This window comes from Medicago truncatula, chromosome 2, assembly GCF_003473485.1.
Source record: "Medicago truncatula cultivar Jemalong A17 chromosome 2, MtrunA17r5.0-ANR, whole genome shotgun sequence".
Taxonomy (NCBI): Eukaryota; Viridiplantae; Streptophyta; class Magnoliopsida; order Fabales; family Fabaceae; genus Medicago; species Medicago truncatula.
The window spans coordinates 3,136,122-3,154,162 of record NC_053043.1 but is presented as its reverse complement, the minus strand read 5'-3'; the positions used below and the strand labels follow the sequence as shown (position 1 = coordinate 3,154,162).

The 18,041-nt window shown below is 32.3% G+C and overlaps 3 protein-coding genes across 10 annotated transcripts; all 3 read left to right on the top strand.

Moving 5' to 3' along the window:
• The first annotated feature begins 1,063 nt into the window (after positions 1-1,063).
• On the top strand, positions 1,064-6,574 carry LOC11430366 (uncharacterized). Of its 8 annotated transcripts, none has more exons than XM_024777316.2 (16): positions 1,064-1,403; positions 2,591-2,679; positions 2,801-2,908; positions 3,133-3,168; positions 3,337-3,447; positions 3,554-3,637; positions 3,717-3,835; positions 4,035-4,136; positions 4,211-4,327; positions 4,410-4,475; positions 5,060-5,126; positions 5,359-5,412; positions 5,604-5,699; positions 5,870-5,896; positions 6,016-6,054; positions 6,164-6,574. In XM_024777316.2, exons 2-16 carry the CDS (start codon positions 2,620-2,622, stop codon positions 6,287-6,289), a joined length of 1,212 nt encoding a protein of 403 aa, XP_024633084.1. In that variant the 5' UTR covers positions 1,064-1,403; positions 2,591-2,619; the 3' UTR covers positions 6,290-6,574. The 8 variants fall into 8 exon arrangements, with proteins under 8 accessions (XP_024633084.1, XP_024633089.1, XP_024633090.1 ...); XM_024777321.2 differs by having other exon boundaries at positions 2,591-2,717; XM_003593429.4 differs by having other exon boundaries at positions 1,065-1,403; positions 6,019-6,054.
• Positions 6,575-8,656: 2,082 nt separating this feature from the next.
• On the top strand, positions 8,657-14,141 carry LOC11429256 (secretory carrier-associated membrane protein). Its single transcript, XM_003593427.4, has 12 exons — positions 8,657-8,964; positions 9,555-9,671; positions 9,794-9,856; positions 10,555-10,588; positions 10,859-10,981; positions 11,418-11,480; positions 11,572-11,665; positions 12,667-12,712; positions 12,804-12,871; positions 13,343-13,391; positions 13,621-13,686; positions 13,809-14,141. Exons 1-12 carry the CDS (start codon positions 8,908-8,910, stop codon positions 13,896-13,898), a joined length of 870 nt encoding a protein of 289 aa, XP_003593475.1. The 5' UTR covers positions 8,657-8,907; the 3' UTR covers positions 13,899-14,141.
• A 623-nt stretch (positions 14,142-14,764) lies between these two features.
• LOC11434352 (NDR1/HIN1-like protein 13) lies at positions 14,765-16,817 on the top strand. Its single transcript, XM_003593426.4, has 2 exons — positions 14,765-14,859; positions 15,894-16,817. Exon 2 carries the CDS (start codon positions 15,932-15,934, stop codon positions 16,727-16,729), a length of 798 nt encoding a protein of 265 aa, XP_003593474.1. The 5' UTR covers positions 14,765-14,859; positions 15,894-15,931; the 3' UTR covers positions 16,730-16,817.
• Positions 16,818-18,041: the final 1,224 nt, after the last annotated feature.

Below are 18,041 nucleotides of genomic sequence, written 5' to 3'. Positions count from 1 at the left end.
TATGAATTATATTTATAAATATTTTTAACTAATATATTTATTATAACAATTTTAATTTATTTCAAAGTAATTTTTGTCTTTAAAATGATAAATATGATATATGAATTTAATTGAGATTATATTTATTATAACCATTTCTGAATGAAAAAATACAAACCTCAAAACATAAGGAACATTAAAAAAAACATCAAATAGAAAGGAAAAAAAAAGAAGTGAAAACGCAACTGTAAAAAAAAAAAAACACAACGTGGGTAGTTATGTTTTCTTGAGTGGGTAGTTTTCTGAAATAAAAAATGATATAAAGGTAAAAAATAGAAGAAAATATAAAAAGCTACCAGTTATAAACTAAAAAGTTACTTGAATTAGCTTTTCAAAAAACACTATAAGCTCATGAGAAAAACTTGTTACCAAACACGTCACATTTTCATCCAAGAAGCTTATAAGCTAATCTAACAAGTTATAAGCTAACTTATTTATGTTACCAAACACAGCCTTAGTAGAAGCTTATACAAACTGAGTTAGCAGAAGCTTATGCGGACCGAGTTTAAGAAGGAAGAAAAGAAAAACAAAAGTAAAACTATCATAAAATGATAAACACTACTCTCATGTTCACAGGTGCGGTTATGGTGCATAAGGACCCTCCATAAATTCAGAAATAGTTTTGGAGTACAACTCACATAAACCATTTCCACAGCAAAATTGTTTTGACATAATTTTATACAAAACATACTATGATAAACACTACTCTCATGTTCAGGGTGCTGGAAACCATTAAGTACATATAATAATTTACTCACATAAACCATTTCTAAATTTACGTAGGGTGCATAAGAATTTCCTTATATGCACCATAACCGCATCCCATAACCGAGCATGAAATCAAATCAATCACAAATAGTAATCAACAAAAGAGAGTAAAAAAAAAAAAATTGTAACAATTTTTATCGTAATTAAATACTTACTATTTGTAGGATTTCCTTAACATGGGTATGATGTAAAAAACGACAAGAGGGTGTACATATAAACGATGTGAGCAAAAACAAAACATGTTCCTAATATTTACTAGGACTAGATAGGAAAAAAAGAGAAAAAGAAAAAACAGTAATATTACGAGATTCTCGGCGAAAATTCTCTAGGAAGAAGCATATCTATGGATTCTATTTCTAATTTCAAACAATTTTTCAATGTTCTTTAATTAAAACAGAGATTCAACAACAAGTTCAATCGAATAAACACATCACACATCATCATCACAAAGACACAAACTCTTTTGTTTTCGATATTGACACAAGTGGGAACAAAACACTGCACTTGTCATCATCAAACTCTTCCTTCTTAATCTTCATCTTCACCAACACAACACAAACTTTGACACGCATGCAGCATTCAATTCTAACTTTCAGGTTCATCTTCTTCTTTCTTACACCACTTTTTGTTTTTTAATATAGATAAACTTGTTCTGTTTTGTTGAAAATTGTGTTGTTTAACTCTTCTTTATTGCTCTTGATTCGTGTCAATCGTTGAGATTAAGATCCTATCAGCTTTTTTGTTTTTTTATCATATTTTTCTTCATATGGGTTTCACCGTTTCAGCTACTACTATTTTCATTTGATTTTGATATTTTCAAAGTTTTATGCTTTTTGGTTTTTTAAGGGTACCCTTAGTTTCTTAGTCTATTCAACTACTTGGTCATTGCTTTTCACTGTCTTTGTCTTTTTCACTTTTTTGGGTCTGATAAAACAAGGGAAGATCCAGGGTATGAAAATAATGGCTGAAAATCTTAGAATTTGTTGTTAGTTAGAGTGAAATTGAATAGTTTATACAAGACTTTTAGGTGAATGAATAGGTGTAAGTGATTTTGTTATTTTTAGAATTTTTTTTGAAGTTGTGTTTTTGGTGTGAAAATGAAACTTTACTCTTCTTTGAATGTTAGGAAAGAGCGTCACGAAAGGGTTTTAGATCTGATTGAAACGGTCAGTGAAGTGTTATTGTTTTTTTTCCTCTTTTATCATCTATAGAAGTTTTTTCTATTCCTTTTTTATTTTATTTTATTTTTCTGGTTTAAAAAACTTATAGGAAAGAGTTTTTGATTTCAGTTTCAGGTGCAGTTTAGTGTTTTGAACAGCTGTGAGAAAACGTTTGTGTGTGTTTTTTTTGAAACATTCACGTGATTCCTGTTGTTTAGTGGAAAATCCAATGTTTGAAGTTCTGTTTCCGTGTTCCTAGGTGCTTATGTTTTAAGCAATTTCAATTTGGTTTTGTTTTTCTTGTGTGTTGGTTATTTATTGGTTTATTTTATTTTATGTCTTGATTCAGCAATCTAGGGCGTGAAATTCATGTTTCTTTGTCACTTGTCACATTGCATGTATATGAATATCACCGTAGTCCCTCCTAAAAAGTTTTATATAGTAGGGCTATGAAGGTTTGGTTTAGCTTTGAATGTGGATTTGTATGAAAGAATGTCATGTTTTGGACCTTAGCTTAGTTAGTGTTCATTAATTTAGATAAAGGACAACCCTTTTCTTGTAAGCACTATAGTATGTTTTTGAGTGTATGGTCATTTTATTTACCAATAGGTTTTCTGTTGCAGTTTTTGGTGAACACTAAATAAAAGATTGAATGACGTCGATGAAATCGTTGAGATGGCTGATGAGAAAAAAGAGTGGCTTGTCTGATGGGGTCTGTCCTTTTTTCTTCTAGTCTTGGTGTTTTTCTAGGTGAATTCGTGTATAGCTAGCTATCTTTATTCTGAATATTCGTATGCGACTTCACTAATTTGACATCGGTTTTATTGGAGCAGGGTAAATCAAGTTTCAGGATGAAACAACTGCCTTTTATGGCAGTTGTGTGTACAGTAATGTTGTTCATAGTATATAGAACTACAAAGTATCAGTATCATCAAGAAGAGGTGCGAGATTTGTAGAATGATTATAGATGCATTTCAAATTGATACTTAATTTAGCATCTTATTAAGGATACACTAGCATCGCTTTATCCTGAGTCCTATAATTATGAAACTACTAAACTCTTTGTCCTTCTAATTATAATGCACCATTATATGACTTGTTATATTCTTGTGCCGACTATGCTAATTTAATTTATTTTCCTTTGTTCATCATCCGCTACTATCAGATTGACAAGAAATGGAGTTTATGGGGAAAAGCAGAGGTAATAAATCTCATGACAGCCTTAGTAGCTTTCTGATTCTTCTGTTTTCATATTTGATGCATTATAGAAAATTTGTGATTAATGTGGTTGTTTTACGATCTTTGCACTAATATGGTTCTGTACTTTGGATGCATTCTTTTACTCATTGAACTGTTGATGTCATTACAGGCATATTTGACCACTTCGCAGAAATTGAAAGGCTTGCCACGAGGTATAATACAAGATAGTTCAGATTTAGAGTTAAGGCCGTTGTGGTTGAGAAGTAATTCGAGGTCAAAGGTAAGAGTTTTTGCATTATTCTTCTATATTTTTAGTCTCTTGAAGCTGTTGCATCACCTGAGCTAACAGATATAATGATTGTTCGATGGTGATTATGAAATTGCAGTCTAGGGATTATTCTAATCGTAACTTGCTGGCAATTCCAGTCGGTATTAAACAAAAGCATAATGTCAATGCCATGGTGCAAAAGGTACTTTTTATGACTATACTTGGGTTATAAAAAATACTTGTATCAGCAGCATTCTTTTATCTAATTTCATTTATTTCAGTTTCTTCCAGAAAATTTTACAATTATTTTATTCCATTATGACGGGAATGTGGATGGATGGTGGAATCTTGACTGGAGTAGCAAGGCTATACACATTGTCGCTCAGAATCAGACAAAGTGGTATGTATTAGACTGATCAACATATTGAAATTAAAGTCTTAAAACTATTTTTTCTCTCCAAATGCCTCGGCAATATGTTATAGATGGTGAATTGGGCAACGAGTAATTGACCATATCTATGTGCAAGCATATAAGCTTGTATATGTAATTGGTGGTTAACTTTCTAAGTTTAGATATGTATTTTTGGGTTCTTTGTCAGGTGGTTTGCAAAAAGATTTCTGCATCCGGATATAGTTTCTATTTATGATTACATCTTTCTTTGGGATGAGGATTTAGGCGTGGAACATTTTTCTCCGTCTAGGTATGAATGATGCTTTTGTTGCTCTTCATCAACTGGTGTTTATATTTGAATATTATAACCTCCTGCTTTTGCAGATATGTTAAAATTGTGAAGGAAGAAGGTTTGGAGATATCTCAACCAGCTCTTGACCCGAATTCAACAGAGATACATCACAGAATTACAGTTCGAGCTAGAAACAAGAAATTTCACAGGTGATTTATTTTCTGAGACTATTTATTTGCACCTACTCATATATGCTTATCGTACTTACAATGAATGTTTTCATTGATGCAGAAGAGTCTATGAACGCAGGGGAAGTACAAGGTGTTCAGATGCAAGTGAAGGGCCACCATGCACTGGGTAACCGTTCCTTTCTTTGAACTTGATAGAGCTGTATAGTTTTTAACCAATCACAATTTGCAAACACTTCAAATAAAAAACTCTCAAAGTTAGTTATTCAATTGTTAGATGTGTTGGCAAGTTGTGATTGGTTCAGTGCAAGATTTGGATCCTCTAAAGTGACTAATTTGTAAAGTGAGAATATCAAGTGTTGTTATTTTAACAAACTCCTGATTTGTTATGATATACTTGCAGTATCTACATTTGTGTTGTTAATTAGCAATTGATATTACTCACTTTACACGGTAAAGTGAATTCCTACTTTAGAGGAGCTGGATCCGACAGTGCATGTTCTTTAATCTCGTCTTTCTGATGTAGTTTTTGTTAGATCTTGTTTGTGCAGAAGAATATATTTAAATTTGTTCAGATGTTCAATCAATCAAAATATGTAAAATGCTGTCAATTTTGTTATGTTTTAGCCAATGACCTTGTGTTACACTGTTTTCCTTTTATTCTTTTGATTTCCTTTATTTATGAACAATATTGGCATGCATACTGTATAGTAATTGCTATGAATGACACAAACTTGAATACCATTTGTGTAGGTTTGTGGAAGGTATGGCTCCAGTGTTCTCTCGATCTGCATGGTATTGTACATGGCATCTCATACAGGTAACTTTATTTTCACATATATATGAATATAAAAACTAAACTCCAACCCTAAATCAAGTAGTGGAATTCTTTCAACATTATCCAAGAACTTTGTTGCTTGTAGCAGTTAACCCTTGTCTCTTTTGTAATTTTTGGACAATTTTTTCTATGGGTTATTGATAGATCAAAATAGCCCTTATTCTTGGTAGTTGGCATTCGATATTTGTAACACATGATTCTGTGTTTTCTCCAGAATGACCTTGTCCATGGATGGGGAATGGATATGAAACTAGGATATTGTGCACAGGTGAGAAATATGCATTTTCTCCAGAATTACTACTGCATTTAACAAGAGATAGTTATTGAATATTCTTTTTTAAAGAGAAATCATAGTATGTCAACTTGAGATGCATCACGTATATACCAGCTGGACTTGGACTTACTGCTGTTTCACCCTCATGTTTAAGCATCGTTAGTGAGATCAATGTCGTTTTTCAGGGCGATCGAACTAAAAAAGTGGGAGTTGTTGATAGTCAATATGTTGTTCATAAAGGGATACAGACTCTGGGTGGGAGCGATCATGGTGCAACCAAGGTATTTTCCTCCTCTCCGTATATTAGCTTCGTTAACTTGTACTGTGTCACTGCAAACTAAGAATATTGATTGCATCGGTGGGCTAACTTGAAAGGGTATTTCTACCATTTTAAATAGTTTGTTATGGATCTTCCACTTCTTGTAACAGTAACTTTCCTGATTTTTTGCAGGTTTCAAAACTTAAAAAGACAACTACGGTAAAGTTTTTAGTTACATGACGTTTAGATAGTACTTATATCTATAATCCTATTTCATTCATTTACTATCCCAGTGCTCCTAAATTTCACTTTTTTTCCCTTTCTAATTGGGTTGATAGCAGAAACAAGGTGGAGCAACAGTTGATGTTCGATCTGAGGTAAGGCTTTTGAGCTATTCTGGAAATCCGTTATTTCATTTCATTGATGTGTGAGCATGATCAATAACAAGTAAATGACACGTTTACTTTACTAACGTGGATTGAGTAGATACGAAGACAATCAACATGGGAACTTGAAGTCTTTAAAGAACGCTGGAATCAAGCTATTGCCAAGGACAAAAATTGGGTTGATCCATTCAAGAGACGCATTAGAAAATGGCGCAGCACTCACTAAGACCGTTTTTGCTTCTGCTGTAGATTGTCTTCCCACCGTGCATTGACACGGAGCTCCTTTTGCTAGCTTCATACCAACGCGAATCCAAACACAGGCTAGCTCGGTTGCTCGAATATGCCAAAGCTTCTTTCACGGCCATTACCTTTATTTATAGCCATAATTTTGTATTTGTAGCTATGTGAGTTCTTAGTTCATTCATTTTTGATAGAAAAAAGAAAAACACTTTTCTCTTTATATTCTTTTGTTGATATGCTCCCTATTTATTTTTTCTTGGCACCCTTCTTTCCTTGTTCTTTCTATAATACGCAATCCCCCAAAATACAATTATGATAAATCCAGCATAGTATTATTATGAGTAGATTAGAAGAAAAAAGTTTTGCCATCATGAAGTGATTTTGGTGGTACATGGTCCACATTTTTTTTTAATGTGGGACAATGTTGTTAATAATTAATATAGGGTGAGGTTTTATGTAATGGAGTTGGTGGCTCTTTTTGAGATAAGATATGTTGGTTATTGATTTGTAGCTGTTGGCTTGGTCCTAACATCACTAAAATATGTATTTTTGCAATGTTGTTTAAATGATATTTAGTTAGGTATAGTATTTTTATATTTTAAGACTAAAATATGTGTGCTAAAGAATGTTTGAGTAGAGCTATTGCCAACAATTTTTGTTATGATGCCAGCTCCAATTCAACATTGAGCTCAAGCATTGACTTTGACTCATGGTTTAGGTGTATATAGAGGTTTTGGTTTTGTTGAATCTCGTTTACAGCAAAATATACAAAGTTGATTTTTTAAGGAAAAAAGTTGGCAAAGCGTCTAGAATGTCACAAATGAACGTAACAGGCACGTTAGTGTGGCTGCCTGTTAATTTTAGTGAGTAAAACCATTCCATTGATGTGAAGGTTTGGACCTACTACAACTTCCATCAACATAAAATACAAATTTTCTGTCAATCAAGTATTTTTTTTTTTCTTCCTATTTTTAATACACTATACTTCTAGCTTATCTAAAGAAAATAGATTGTAACTTATATTTCTCTTATAAATTTAAGGAATTTTAATTTTTTTTTTTTTTTTTGCATTACATTTTACAAAAATAGGTTAGCAGATAAAAAAAATCCATGTCCTTAAACATAAACTTATCTTCAATTTACTAGATTTATTTTTCAATTATTTGTTACAAAGATACTTTTAATTAATTGATTATCTTTTAGGAAAACTTTTAGTTTTAGTGTTATTATTTAACTAAACAATTAATTTAAAGATGCTATCGAATTGTCAATACACGCAATATTTTGTTTATTTTTAATTGTAGTATCTAATCTTTTTAATGTGTACAACTATTTAAAAGAACCTAAGAAATGGAGGAGGTGGTATACATAAAATGTTGACATAATTTACCTTTTTTTATCAACTACTTTACCCTTTTTTTATCAACTACGTTTACAAAGAGGCTTAGAAGATTATTTTTTTTTGGTTGCATTTTTTAATCTAATGTCATTTCAGAAAGTCATACAAAATCAAAATCCTCTAACATATGAACTATTTATCTATTGGTTTCAAGGTGCATCATTGAAAGTGTCGAATCGAAGTGTACAACCTAACATTCTTATGAGACATTGCAGAGTCAAAATACAAATACAAATATTATAATGGGAACTGGGAAGTGGGAAGTATTGCAATGTATTTTATTTTTACTTCCCATGGGACGTCTGTAATTTTTCCTAACCTACTTCTACGGTGGACATTGGAAAATCTCTATATATTAAGAATTTCTTAAAAAAAAATATATCTTAAGAATATACTCCATTATTGTTATTATCGAAGATTCATTAGATGAAATGATAAAAGATTTTTTCGAGTTTTTTTTTTAAGGAATTAGATAAAATGATAAAAGATTTTTTTGAGTTTAACTAGATGTTGTTTCCGAAATGCAGTAATATAAAATTTTTTAAAAGAGAACTTTGTCATCCATTATAGTCTCACTCGTTTTGAAGATTAGTCTCTGTAATTTCTCACAGAAAATATCCAATTTACATAAAAAAAATAAATACTCTATTATTAATATTAAATGGACCACTCGAAAATTTATTATATTTTACCGAAATAAACACCACAATGATGATTTTACCAAGTTGTTACTCTTTCTGTCTCTTACTAAGTGTCATATTTTAAAAAATTAGAATAATTTATTATTTTTTTTCTTAATTTAATTTTAGGTAATAATTTTTTTTTTACATCATTTTAGTTCATGACCAATGTTTAAATATGAGTTTTCAACGAAACACTAAAACACTAGGACGTGACGTGATTTGATTCATATAATCGCTAAAATGAGATAAAACTGAAGAAGTAGAAGGTGTATTAAGCTGACCAAAAGCAAAGAAAGGACCCTTCCTCTGTCGTAAAGTCTAAACTCCAAAGATAAATAAATAAAACTGCTCCCATTGTTTAATTTGTTTGCATCCATTTTGTTGTTGTCTTACATAAGAAGATTCAAAATTTGTAACTTCTTCATTCTTTGATCCCAACTTCCAAATCTCCTTTCTTCCCTTAACAACACAACAGTTGCTACTTTCTTGTATTCTCCTCTGCTTGCTTGTTTTTATCTTATCATGGCCGGTCGTTACGACAGTAACCCCTTCGACGAAGAACAAGTCAACCCCTTTTCTGTAAGTACCTCTTTTCTCAATAAAGCTCATTTTTTTCCAACTGGGTCTGTCAATTTGATCTTGTTCAGTCATATTTGAGCCTACAACAACATATTTATTTTGTTTTTGATTTTGGGTTTGCGACTTGATTCACACTCCTTACTATGTTTCAGCTGGTTCCAATTTTCATGTTTCATTTCACTTTTGTCCTTTTAAGATGGTTTCAACTTGGTTTGTTCAGAAATTGTGTAGCTAGCTCTAATTGACTTGAATCCAAACATCAATACTGATATGTCAAAACATGTAATGATGATTGGACAAAATTATACTAATTGATTGTAATCACATGTGTCTGGGGGAGCGCTGCTGCGATCCAAGCCAAACCATGTTCAATGATAGACCATTTAAAGACTTGTTAAATTTCAATTTTTGTCTATAAACATTCATGATGCAGCATTATGGTGTATTTTGGTTTATATAGTCAAACCCGCTCTAATACCAAAAGATTTTGGTTGTTGTTGTTGTTAAATATCGTCCATGTTATTAACGAAGCTCTATGAATCATTCACATCTTCTTGCCCGCATCTAACACATGTTTTAAAAAATTTCAGAATTCTGGAGGTGTTGCCCCTGCCACAAATTCAAGACCTGCACCTCTTAATCCCGAACGTGCTGGTTACAATTATGGTTTTGGGCAGACAGTTGATATACCTCTTGATGCATCAACGGTATGTGTAATAGAAGAGTTTGTTGAAATACGAAATCCTTTTTTTATACATATTTGTAAACTTATTACATGTTTTATTTCAAGAGTTTATGGTTTTCTAATTATGACATGTTTTAACATTAGGATGTCAAAAAGAAGGAAAGAGAACTCCAAGCTAAGGAGGCTGAATTAAGAAAACGAGAGCAGGTATAAAATGGAATCTTATGGACTCTAGAATGAAATTTTTAACCCAGGAAAACTTGTATTTACAGGGGAGTCTAATTTTTATTACTAATTACTAATTTTAATTTATATGTTCCCAGATTTTTTTTTTTTTGTGTGTAGAAACAACTACCTAGACCGGTGTTTAATTGATAAACAATACATATTGACTTATAGCATGTTTGGATCAGCTTCTTTTTGACGCAGACGCACGTCTAGTGGCCATTTTTCCGTGAAAACAAGAAGCTAGTATTTGCTGCTTCTAAAAATTGACGTCTAGGGGCTTGGTTGACGCTGATCCAAATAGTCTATTAACTAAGAACCTAGCTGGTTAATTTGAACTAAGTTATTATTATTTTATAATCTATATATTAATTTCTGAAGCGTAATGCTTGAATCTGTGATTACTATATTATTTTTTAGACATTGGAAACTATGTGCGTCTAAACTCTGAAATTGCTGTGATTAGAAGGTAGTTTGATCTCTTGAATAATGCATCTTCTGAAACATGTGTTATCCTCTATAGATCTTGGTGTCTTCTATTCTATGTTTAGAATGTATGTATATGTTGAGATTTACTTTCAGTGAGCTTTGTATATATGAAGCCTTGACGGCCTGTTTCTTATTAACTATACTTGCCTGGAAATTCACCAACATTTTTGTCTTAATTTGTCAAAATGCAGGAAGTAAGACGGAAAGAAGAAGCCATTTCAAGAGGTAGTTTATGTTTCCTGTATCTGTGATTAAGTTTACTTTTTTCCTTAGTTGTTCTTTGTTTGTATCTGCATTCAATTGAATGCTGGAATAAAACTACTACTTGAGGATTCTGTAGGTAAGATGCACTCAATTGCATATACCAGTCGACTCATTCTACACATGCGATTTGTGAACTTATCTCATAGAAAAGTTTGAACTTATGCTTTTACTTGAAGATCAATATCTTTAGTTCTGCTTTAATCCTTGACATGTAATCACTCTGTTTTGCAGCTGGAATTGTTATTGAAGAGAAGAATTGGCCACCATTTTTCCCAATTATCCATCATGATATCGCGAATGAAATTCCAGTTCACCTTCAAAGACTTCAATATGTTGCGTTTTTTTCGTTGTTAGGTCAGTTATCCTATCTTGTTTTCTTCTTGTGGGGATGGTTATTGGTTTGCGCCCGCACCCACACAGAGCGAGGTAGCACTAAATAAGTATAAAAGAGGTTGCTTTTAGTTGGTGTCAATGGCAACTTTTACATTTTAGTATACTGATAAGTATAAAAGGCAGCTTTTTCTTTTTTGTTTTCCACACCCCAAATATATAAATGACTAAAACCTTGTTTTGTTGAATCTGTCGGTGGCATGATGAACACATTCTCTATTTGGTTTTTCTTAGCTTGGTGAAAAGTGAAAACATTTGATTTGAATTTGGTTATAATAATATAAAATGCATCTATAACGAATATTCAACTGGTCAATTTGTTTTTATACTAAAACCAATAATAATGTAATATGGTACAGTCCATTGTCAATGATGGTTGATGATAGATTATATGATGCAGGGTTAGTGTTGTGCCTTACATGGAATGTTGTAGCTGTCACCGCAGCTTGGATTAAGGGAGAAGGTCAGTTTAGAAATGGGTTATCGAATGGCTTGAAATACAAATCTGATTCAACAGATTCAATGGATGTGTAACTTGCCCTTGTTTGTTACAGGTGTAAAAATATGGTTTCTTGCCATTATCTACTTCATAGCAGGGGTTCCTGGAGCATATGTCCTGTGGTATAAACCATTATATCGTGCATTTAGGTATCTATTTCTAATTTTTACATGCATTTGACTGTTTGATTTTTTCCAACAAATTTTAAAATCGCAAGCATTTCTCTCAAGTCTTTTATATAGCTTCACTTGTGTAAGACCAGAATTTTGTCATGTTTGGTGATATCTGTAGTTATTCTAACATTATCCGTAGAAGTTTTTAATTAGTTAATTAAATGAACTAATGCCTTGCAATTTTTATCCTTACCAAATGAGAGGTTTTTCTTTATTATCAAATTGTTTGGAGGTCAATTACATTGTTCTGTCATCTCATTTTTCAAAGAAGACGACGTTGGTCATAGTTAGATATTCCTTAATATCTATAGTTAGGTACAGTACAGGATCAATAGTTAGTTAGATTAGAACACCTGGTTAAATAGAGAGATCGGAAGGATGAATGTTTTGCTTTTATATAATAGGAGTCGAAGGGAGCGGCATTTAGAATTATTAGCATTGAGAAAACTGAGCAGTGACCCAGTTGTTGGGATTTAGATAACTTTTGTGCCAAACCATTAAGAAGGATTTAAATTTAATTAGTCTTCGTTATTGGACAGTTTATGATAGCCAACTCCACCTAACGGAAAATGGCTTTTGTTGTCATTACTTTGAAAAATATAAGTTCATTGTTTTCTGATAGAATCTTTACCCTTCCATATAATTTTTTGGTTTCTCTTAAAATCAGTTTATGGTTATTCTTGAAATTTTGCATTTGTTGGCGCCATCTATAGTCACCATATCCCTTCATAAAAAAAAACTATCTAGTGACCTTGTTGAAATGCCAGGCTGATAAATAATACCTTCTGGCAGCATTAATGAGAAAAATAAGTTAATATAGATACATGTTACGTTATGGTCTAGCGGGTCACCCCCTCTGGTGTTCCCCTCCTTTGGGCTTGATCCTCGATGTAGCAAGATTGTGCATCCAGCCATTGACATGCTGATTTTTCTGATTTGATCTTGATCGTGGATTTGTTGCTTTGTTACTTTTGCAGGACTGACAGTGCTATTAAATTTGGATGGTTTTTTCTGTTTTACCTGGTAAATTGACAATTTTGCTTTATGCATATGTTAGCTTTGTTTTGCATATTGGGCAAAAAATAATTAGCCTCATTTCTTTTTCTGCTTACAGCTTCACCTTGGGTTCTGTATCTTAGCTGCTGTTGCCCCTCCTATAGTTTTCAAAGGAAAATCCCTGACGTAAGTTGACTTCATTTATACACAACTCATTTAACTAACCACTGTTGTTTATTCTTTATTGCTTATACATATGGCTTTATATGTATAACCTGGAGATTGAGAAATTTAATTTGTCTATACACAGACTTGGTTTTTAAAACAATGGTGCTATATGATCCATGTACTCAACCCTATTTGGTTCGGAAGTACATTTGTTGATGTTTCCTAGAATAGAAGTGAAAGAAGAATTTATGAAAAGAATTATAGAATTTGACATGAATCTGAACCTAGGATATGTAGATAATTAAGTACTTCACACAAAATATACCTGAGCTGAAGTATTACATGATTCTAGAATAACTAAGAAAGTCAGACTGATGCACATGTTGGTAAAAGTGGTAAAATCTAGGATATAATTTTCTATATTTTCAAGAGCCTCATGTTATTCTCATTTTTTGGTCTAATGCTTGTGATGTTTTCTCATTGATACAGGGGAATTCTGTCAGCCATAGATGTGATTGGTGACTATACTATTATTGGGGTAATTATGCCTGTCCTGAAGTGTTAACTATTCTTGTGCTCTGTTTCATTGCTATGTCTCGAACATTTCCAATTTGCTTAGGCGGTTTTATACTTGCTAAGCCAGTTTATAATTTTTCACACGAGCCACATTATAGTTCTAATGCAAATACTGCAAAACCTAAGCAATGAAAAGTTTTCTGCTCCCGAACAACTGATAAATGGTATATTTTTTGTCCATTTGCTTGTAGATTTTCTACTTCATTGGATTTGGATTGTTCTGTCTTGAAACATTGATCAGTGTCTGGGTTATCCAGGTTTGATTATAGTTTTCAATATTTTAACCTTTTCTTAAAACGGATGTGCATCTATCATATAGAATGCACACAACCAAAAAGTACCTGTAACCTGTTAACTTCTTTGCTCTTGTCGCATACAGCAAGTATATATGTACTTCCGTGGCGGTGGTAAGACTGCTGAGATGAAGAGGGAAGCTGCACTGGGAGCAATGGGGGCTGCTCTACGATGAAGCACCTTCTGAAGGCAATATGAATGTCTTGTATTTAAATGTGTTGTAAATTACTTGCCATAGAAATTGTGTTACAATATTTCACCGAGATTTTTTGTTTCTGTTTCTCTCTTCTTTAACATGCTACCTGTTATATGTGGTTTGTTAATGTATATTATAAACAGAAAATGTAGACATTAAAGTGATTGGTTAAAGTATGCTACATTTTATTGAGTTATATACATAGTTTTGTAATTTTGTTGACTAGTTCTGTCACCTTTTTTTTTGGACAAATAAGCTTACACACATGATGATAAAAGGATTTAATTATGTGAAATTTGAAACACTGAATGATAATTTTTTTTCGGTGATTAAACACCGAATCTTGCTCTCTCCATCCTTAATTATAAGATCATTTTAAAAAAATGTCCCACAAAATATAAGACCATCTATAAATTTTTAAATACATTTATTAATTTTTTTCTTTTAAGTATAACCTTCATTCCTTTTTTACTCTCCACCTTGATTCAATCACCAAGAGGAATGAGATTCACAATCAATATCAAAATTACTAGTATCAGTTTTTTTTACCTTTATCATTATTTCTGCAGTTAATTAATTCACCTGATTTTTCTCCCTTGCTACTTGTCAGATCCAAATGTTATATCCAAAACACTTTTAATTTTTTTTGACCAATTTGCTTTAACATTTATGCTTCCTTGCCTTTTTTAACTTTTGCTAGTTTGGAAAGATCCCATATTTCCTTAATTTAATTATTTGCACGATATTATGTTTACTTTATGTTTGAACAAAAATTAATGCTCATTATACAATTAATATCACGCGTTCTTATATGCTTATAAAAAAAATACAATTGTCCACTCTTCTCCATTATCCTCATCTCATACCCTCTTCATCCCTAGAAGAATCTTGGTGTTGCAGTAAAAGTTTATCTCCACTCTCTATTCATTCATTCATTCATGTAAGTTATTGTTCACTTTTGTAGTTTTGATTCATTTTTATCTTTCTTTAACATTTTCTATGATTTTCCATCGATTTCAATATTATTTAGAACATAAATTATTTATAACAAGTCAAGTGCTAAAACATATGATTTTTTTTTTGAGCAAGTGCTAAAACATATGATTAACAATAATGAATTGGGCAAAAGTTATGTGATTTTTTATGTTTTCTGTGTTATTCATTACTTAATATTCATGACTACTTGTGATTTCCTTGAAGTATGTTTCTAATATAAAAATATATTATAAATGAAGAAGAAGAATGTCATAAAGAAACACATAAGTTTTGTGCTAACAAAATTACCTAGTAATCATGTTGGAATAGTTTTTTTTTTTTTTTCCATATCTAGCTAGTTATAATAGCGTTGTTTTTTCTATCAATATAGAGAAAAATCCATCCTCAATATTGCCCATACGGTTTCATTTCAAAATTGAAATAATAATTGAACGCACAGAACATCCAAATACAAACCATGTTCTCAAATTATCAAAATGTATATGATTTCTTATGATTTGATGGTGTTTATTAGAGTTTACTTATTTGTAGTATTAATATATTTTCTTTTGATACAGTATTAATATATTAACTTTCCCAAATTTGTTAAAAATAAATATTAACTTTACCAAAATATATCAAAAAACAGACTCTATTAACGAAAATTAAGGGTCGTAATTTTTTTTAATTAATTTAAGGAGTGAGTGTAAGATACATTACACCTATAATTCTTTAACCAAAAGAATTAAGAGGCGCAATTCTTTAATGTATTTTTTCTATTAAGGATCGTTATTGAGCCCACATGCTACAAATAGTTCGAGAGAACTGAGTTTGATTCCCGTGTAAAACAAATTATGTTGTGTCCAAAAACAGACACACCTATACTTGTGTTGTGTCCAAAAAAAAAAAAAAACATGTAATTCTTTTGTCGTGCATTGTATGATTGTATCATCTATTCACGATTTTTCCTTACAACTTCATTTGCATTTGTATTTGCAGATAAATTTAGCTTCTTTGACTCTTCACTCACACACTCAATGGCTGACCCAACTCAACCCCACAACTCTCCACCAACCAAACAAGATGATGCCGTGGCTCCTAAGCAAATTCCAAAGCCGTTGAATTCTAAGCTTAATCCGCCGCAGAGAGCCCTAGTCATCAAAGCTCCCAAGAATCAAACCTTCAGTGTCTCTCCATCGGAGAAAGCTCGCCGCTACCAAGAATACACTCGCCTAAGACAACGCCCTAACCGGCGATGCCGTTGCTTTTGTTGGTTTATGGCATTAACCTTCCTCCTCATCGTGCTCCTCGGTATTGCTACTGGCACTCTCTACCTCATTCTCCGTCCCAAGGCGCTGAAATACTCTATCCAAGACATCAACATCAAAGGAATGAACACAACATGGCCATCGTCTGAGGCAACCATATTGCCGAAGTTTGACCTCACTGTTAGGGCTAGTAACCCAAACGACAAGATTGAAATCTTTTATGAGAAAGATAACTCTGCTGAAATATTTTATAACAACGTGAAGCTGTGTAAAGGCGTTTTGCCAGAGTTTTATCAACCATCAAATAATGTGACGGTATTAAAGACGGTGTTAGAAGGGATCAAGCTAGGAAGAGAGGATCAAAAAGCGTTGGTGGAGGTGCAGACTGAAGAACAAGAAGTGTTGTTGATCACTAAGCTAAGATCATACGTGAAAATAAAAGTAGGGTCTGTTAAAACGTGGAAGATGGCCATTAACGTTGATTGTGGTGTGACATTGGATGGACTAAGGGAGAATCCTGAGATTGTTTCTAGTAATTGTGATAAATTTAGAGTGAATATTTTGTAATGGAAATATGAAATGTAATCCATTAGAGATTTCATTTTTTTAGAATATTACATTTGCTTTTGTTTAAATCTATAATTTTAGTTAATTAGACTTTGAATTGTAGTTCATCAAAGGAGAAACATTTAGAGTAAATCATATGATTTGACGTGGTTATGACCGTTTCTGTGATTTTTGTTGGCTGTGTTAAAAAAGAGAATAACGGTAGACACTACCCGTAACATTTTATTGCGGCCACTTTCATAGTAAAGGACAGGTTTTTAGAACCTTGGGAAAATACAGAATAAATAAACAATGTACCAGCTTGTCTTATCTGATATGGATACTCCTTGGGAAAAAAACTTGAGTCAGACTGTGTAGCTCCTAGCTCCAAAGCTTGCTCCAGATTGAAAAGGAAACAAGTATTTCAATAAACAACACTAGGATAAATTTTCATAACAAGCAAGACAGGACAAGTGGAACTTGAACCATTGTAGAATTAAGACCAATAGGTGATATAAAAATAAATTGCAGGTCCATCATTAACTATAGCTTCAGATCCCATTTCTTCATCATCTTTCTCAAATAACAAGCTTGCAGCAGGAGCTTACCAAGGCTTTGGGAATCATGCTCCAAAGATGGAATGTTAAAGATGTGCAGCACAATCTATCCTTATAGTTTAGAAACAATGACCGAAACAAAATACTTATAGTAATGAGGTTGTTTTAACACAGCTGCAAAAGTGCTTATTTGAAAGATTGAATAAGTGATAGATATCTGTAAGGTAAACAATTTAGTAAGGAGTAATTCTACCAAGGGGTTAGAATATGTCGGATTGAGTTAGACTATGCTTGATCTAATTCATCAAAAAATTTACGAACTAAACCCGTCTTGTATTGTAGTCGCTCATAAACTTATATTTTAGGTCCGGAGTCAAACTTTTTGAAAGTATATATATATATAGGAGGACATATGTATTGAGAATGAGTAAGTTATATAAGAATGGTGAGAATACTTCTCAACCCTTAGATCAAAAATAAATGATTAAGATTAAAAAGACTCACATATATATAATATGAGAATGCTTATCAACCATTCGATCTAAAATAGATGGTTGAGATTAAAAATAGACACATGCACCTTACCCTATTATATCAATTCTAATAAACTCATTTCCCTTTTCATCTTCTTTCTCCCCCCACAGCCCTTGACTCTCTTCTTCTTCGTTCATATCCCTTTCTTCTTATAAACGCCATCAACATTATTTGGAATATCCACTAAACCGATTCCAGATTCTAGATTACATTTATTTGAGAATTCTAATATTTTATTTGTC

Excerpts from the sequence above, each read along its gene's own strand:
- LOC11430366 (XM_024777316.2), top strand. The coding sequence starts at position 2,620 with ATGACGTCGATGAAATCGTTGAGATGGCTGATGAGAAAAAAGAGTGGC. Across the intron at positions 3,836-4,034 it reads GCTCAGAATCAGACAAAGTG|GTGGTTTGCAAAAAGATTTC; the intron begins GTATGTATTAGA and ends GTTCTTTGTCAG. Across the intron at positions 5,127-5,358 it reads GTACATGGCATCTCATACAG|AATGACCTTGTCCATGGATG; the intron begins GTAACTTTATTT and ends TGTTTTCTCCAG.
- LOC11429256 (XM_003593427.4), top strand. The coding sequence starts at position 8,908 with ATGGCCGGTCGTTACGACAGTAACCCCTTCGACGAAGAACAAGTCAAC. Across the intron at positions 9,857-10,554 it reads AATTAAGAAAACGAGAGCAG|GAAGTAAGACGGAAAGAAGA; the intron begins GTATAAAATGGA and ends GTCAAAATGCAG. Across the intron at positions 10,589-10,858 it reads AGAAGAAGCCATTTCAAGAG|CTGGAATTGTTATTGAAGAG; the intron begins GTAGTTTATGTT and ends TCTGTTTTGCAG.
- LOC11434352 (XM_003593426.4), top strand. The coding sequence starts at position 15,932 with ATGGCTGACCCAACTCAACCCCACAACTCTCCACCAACCAAACAAGAT.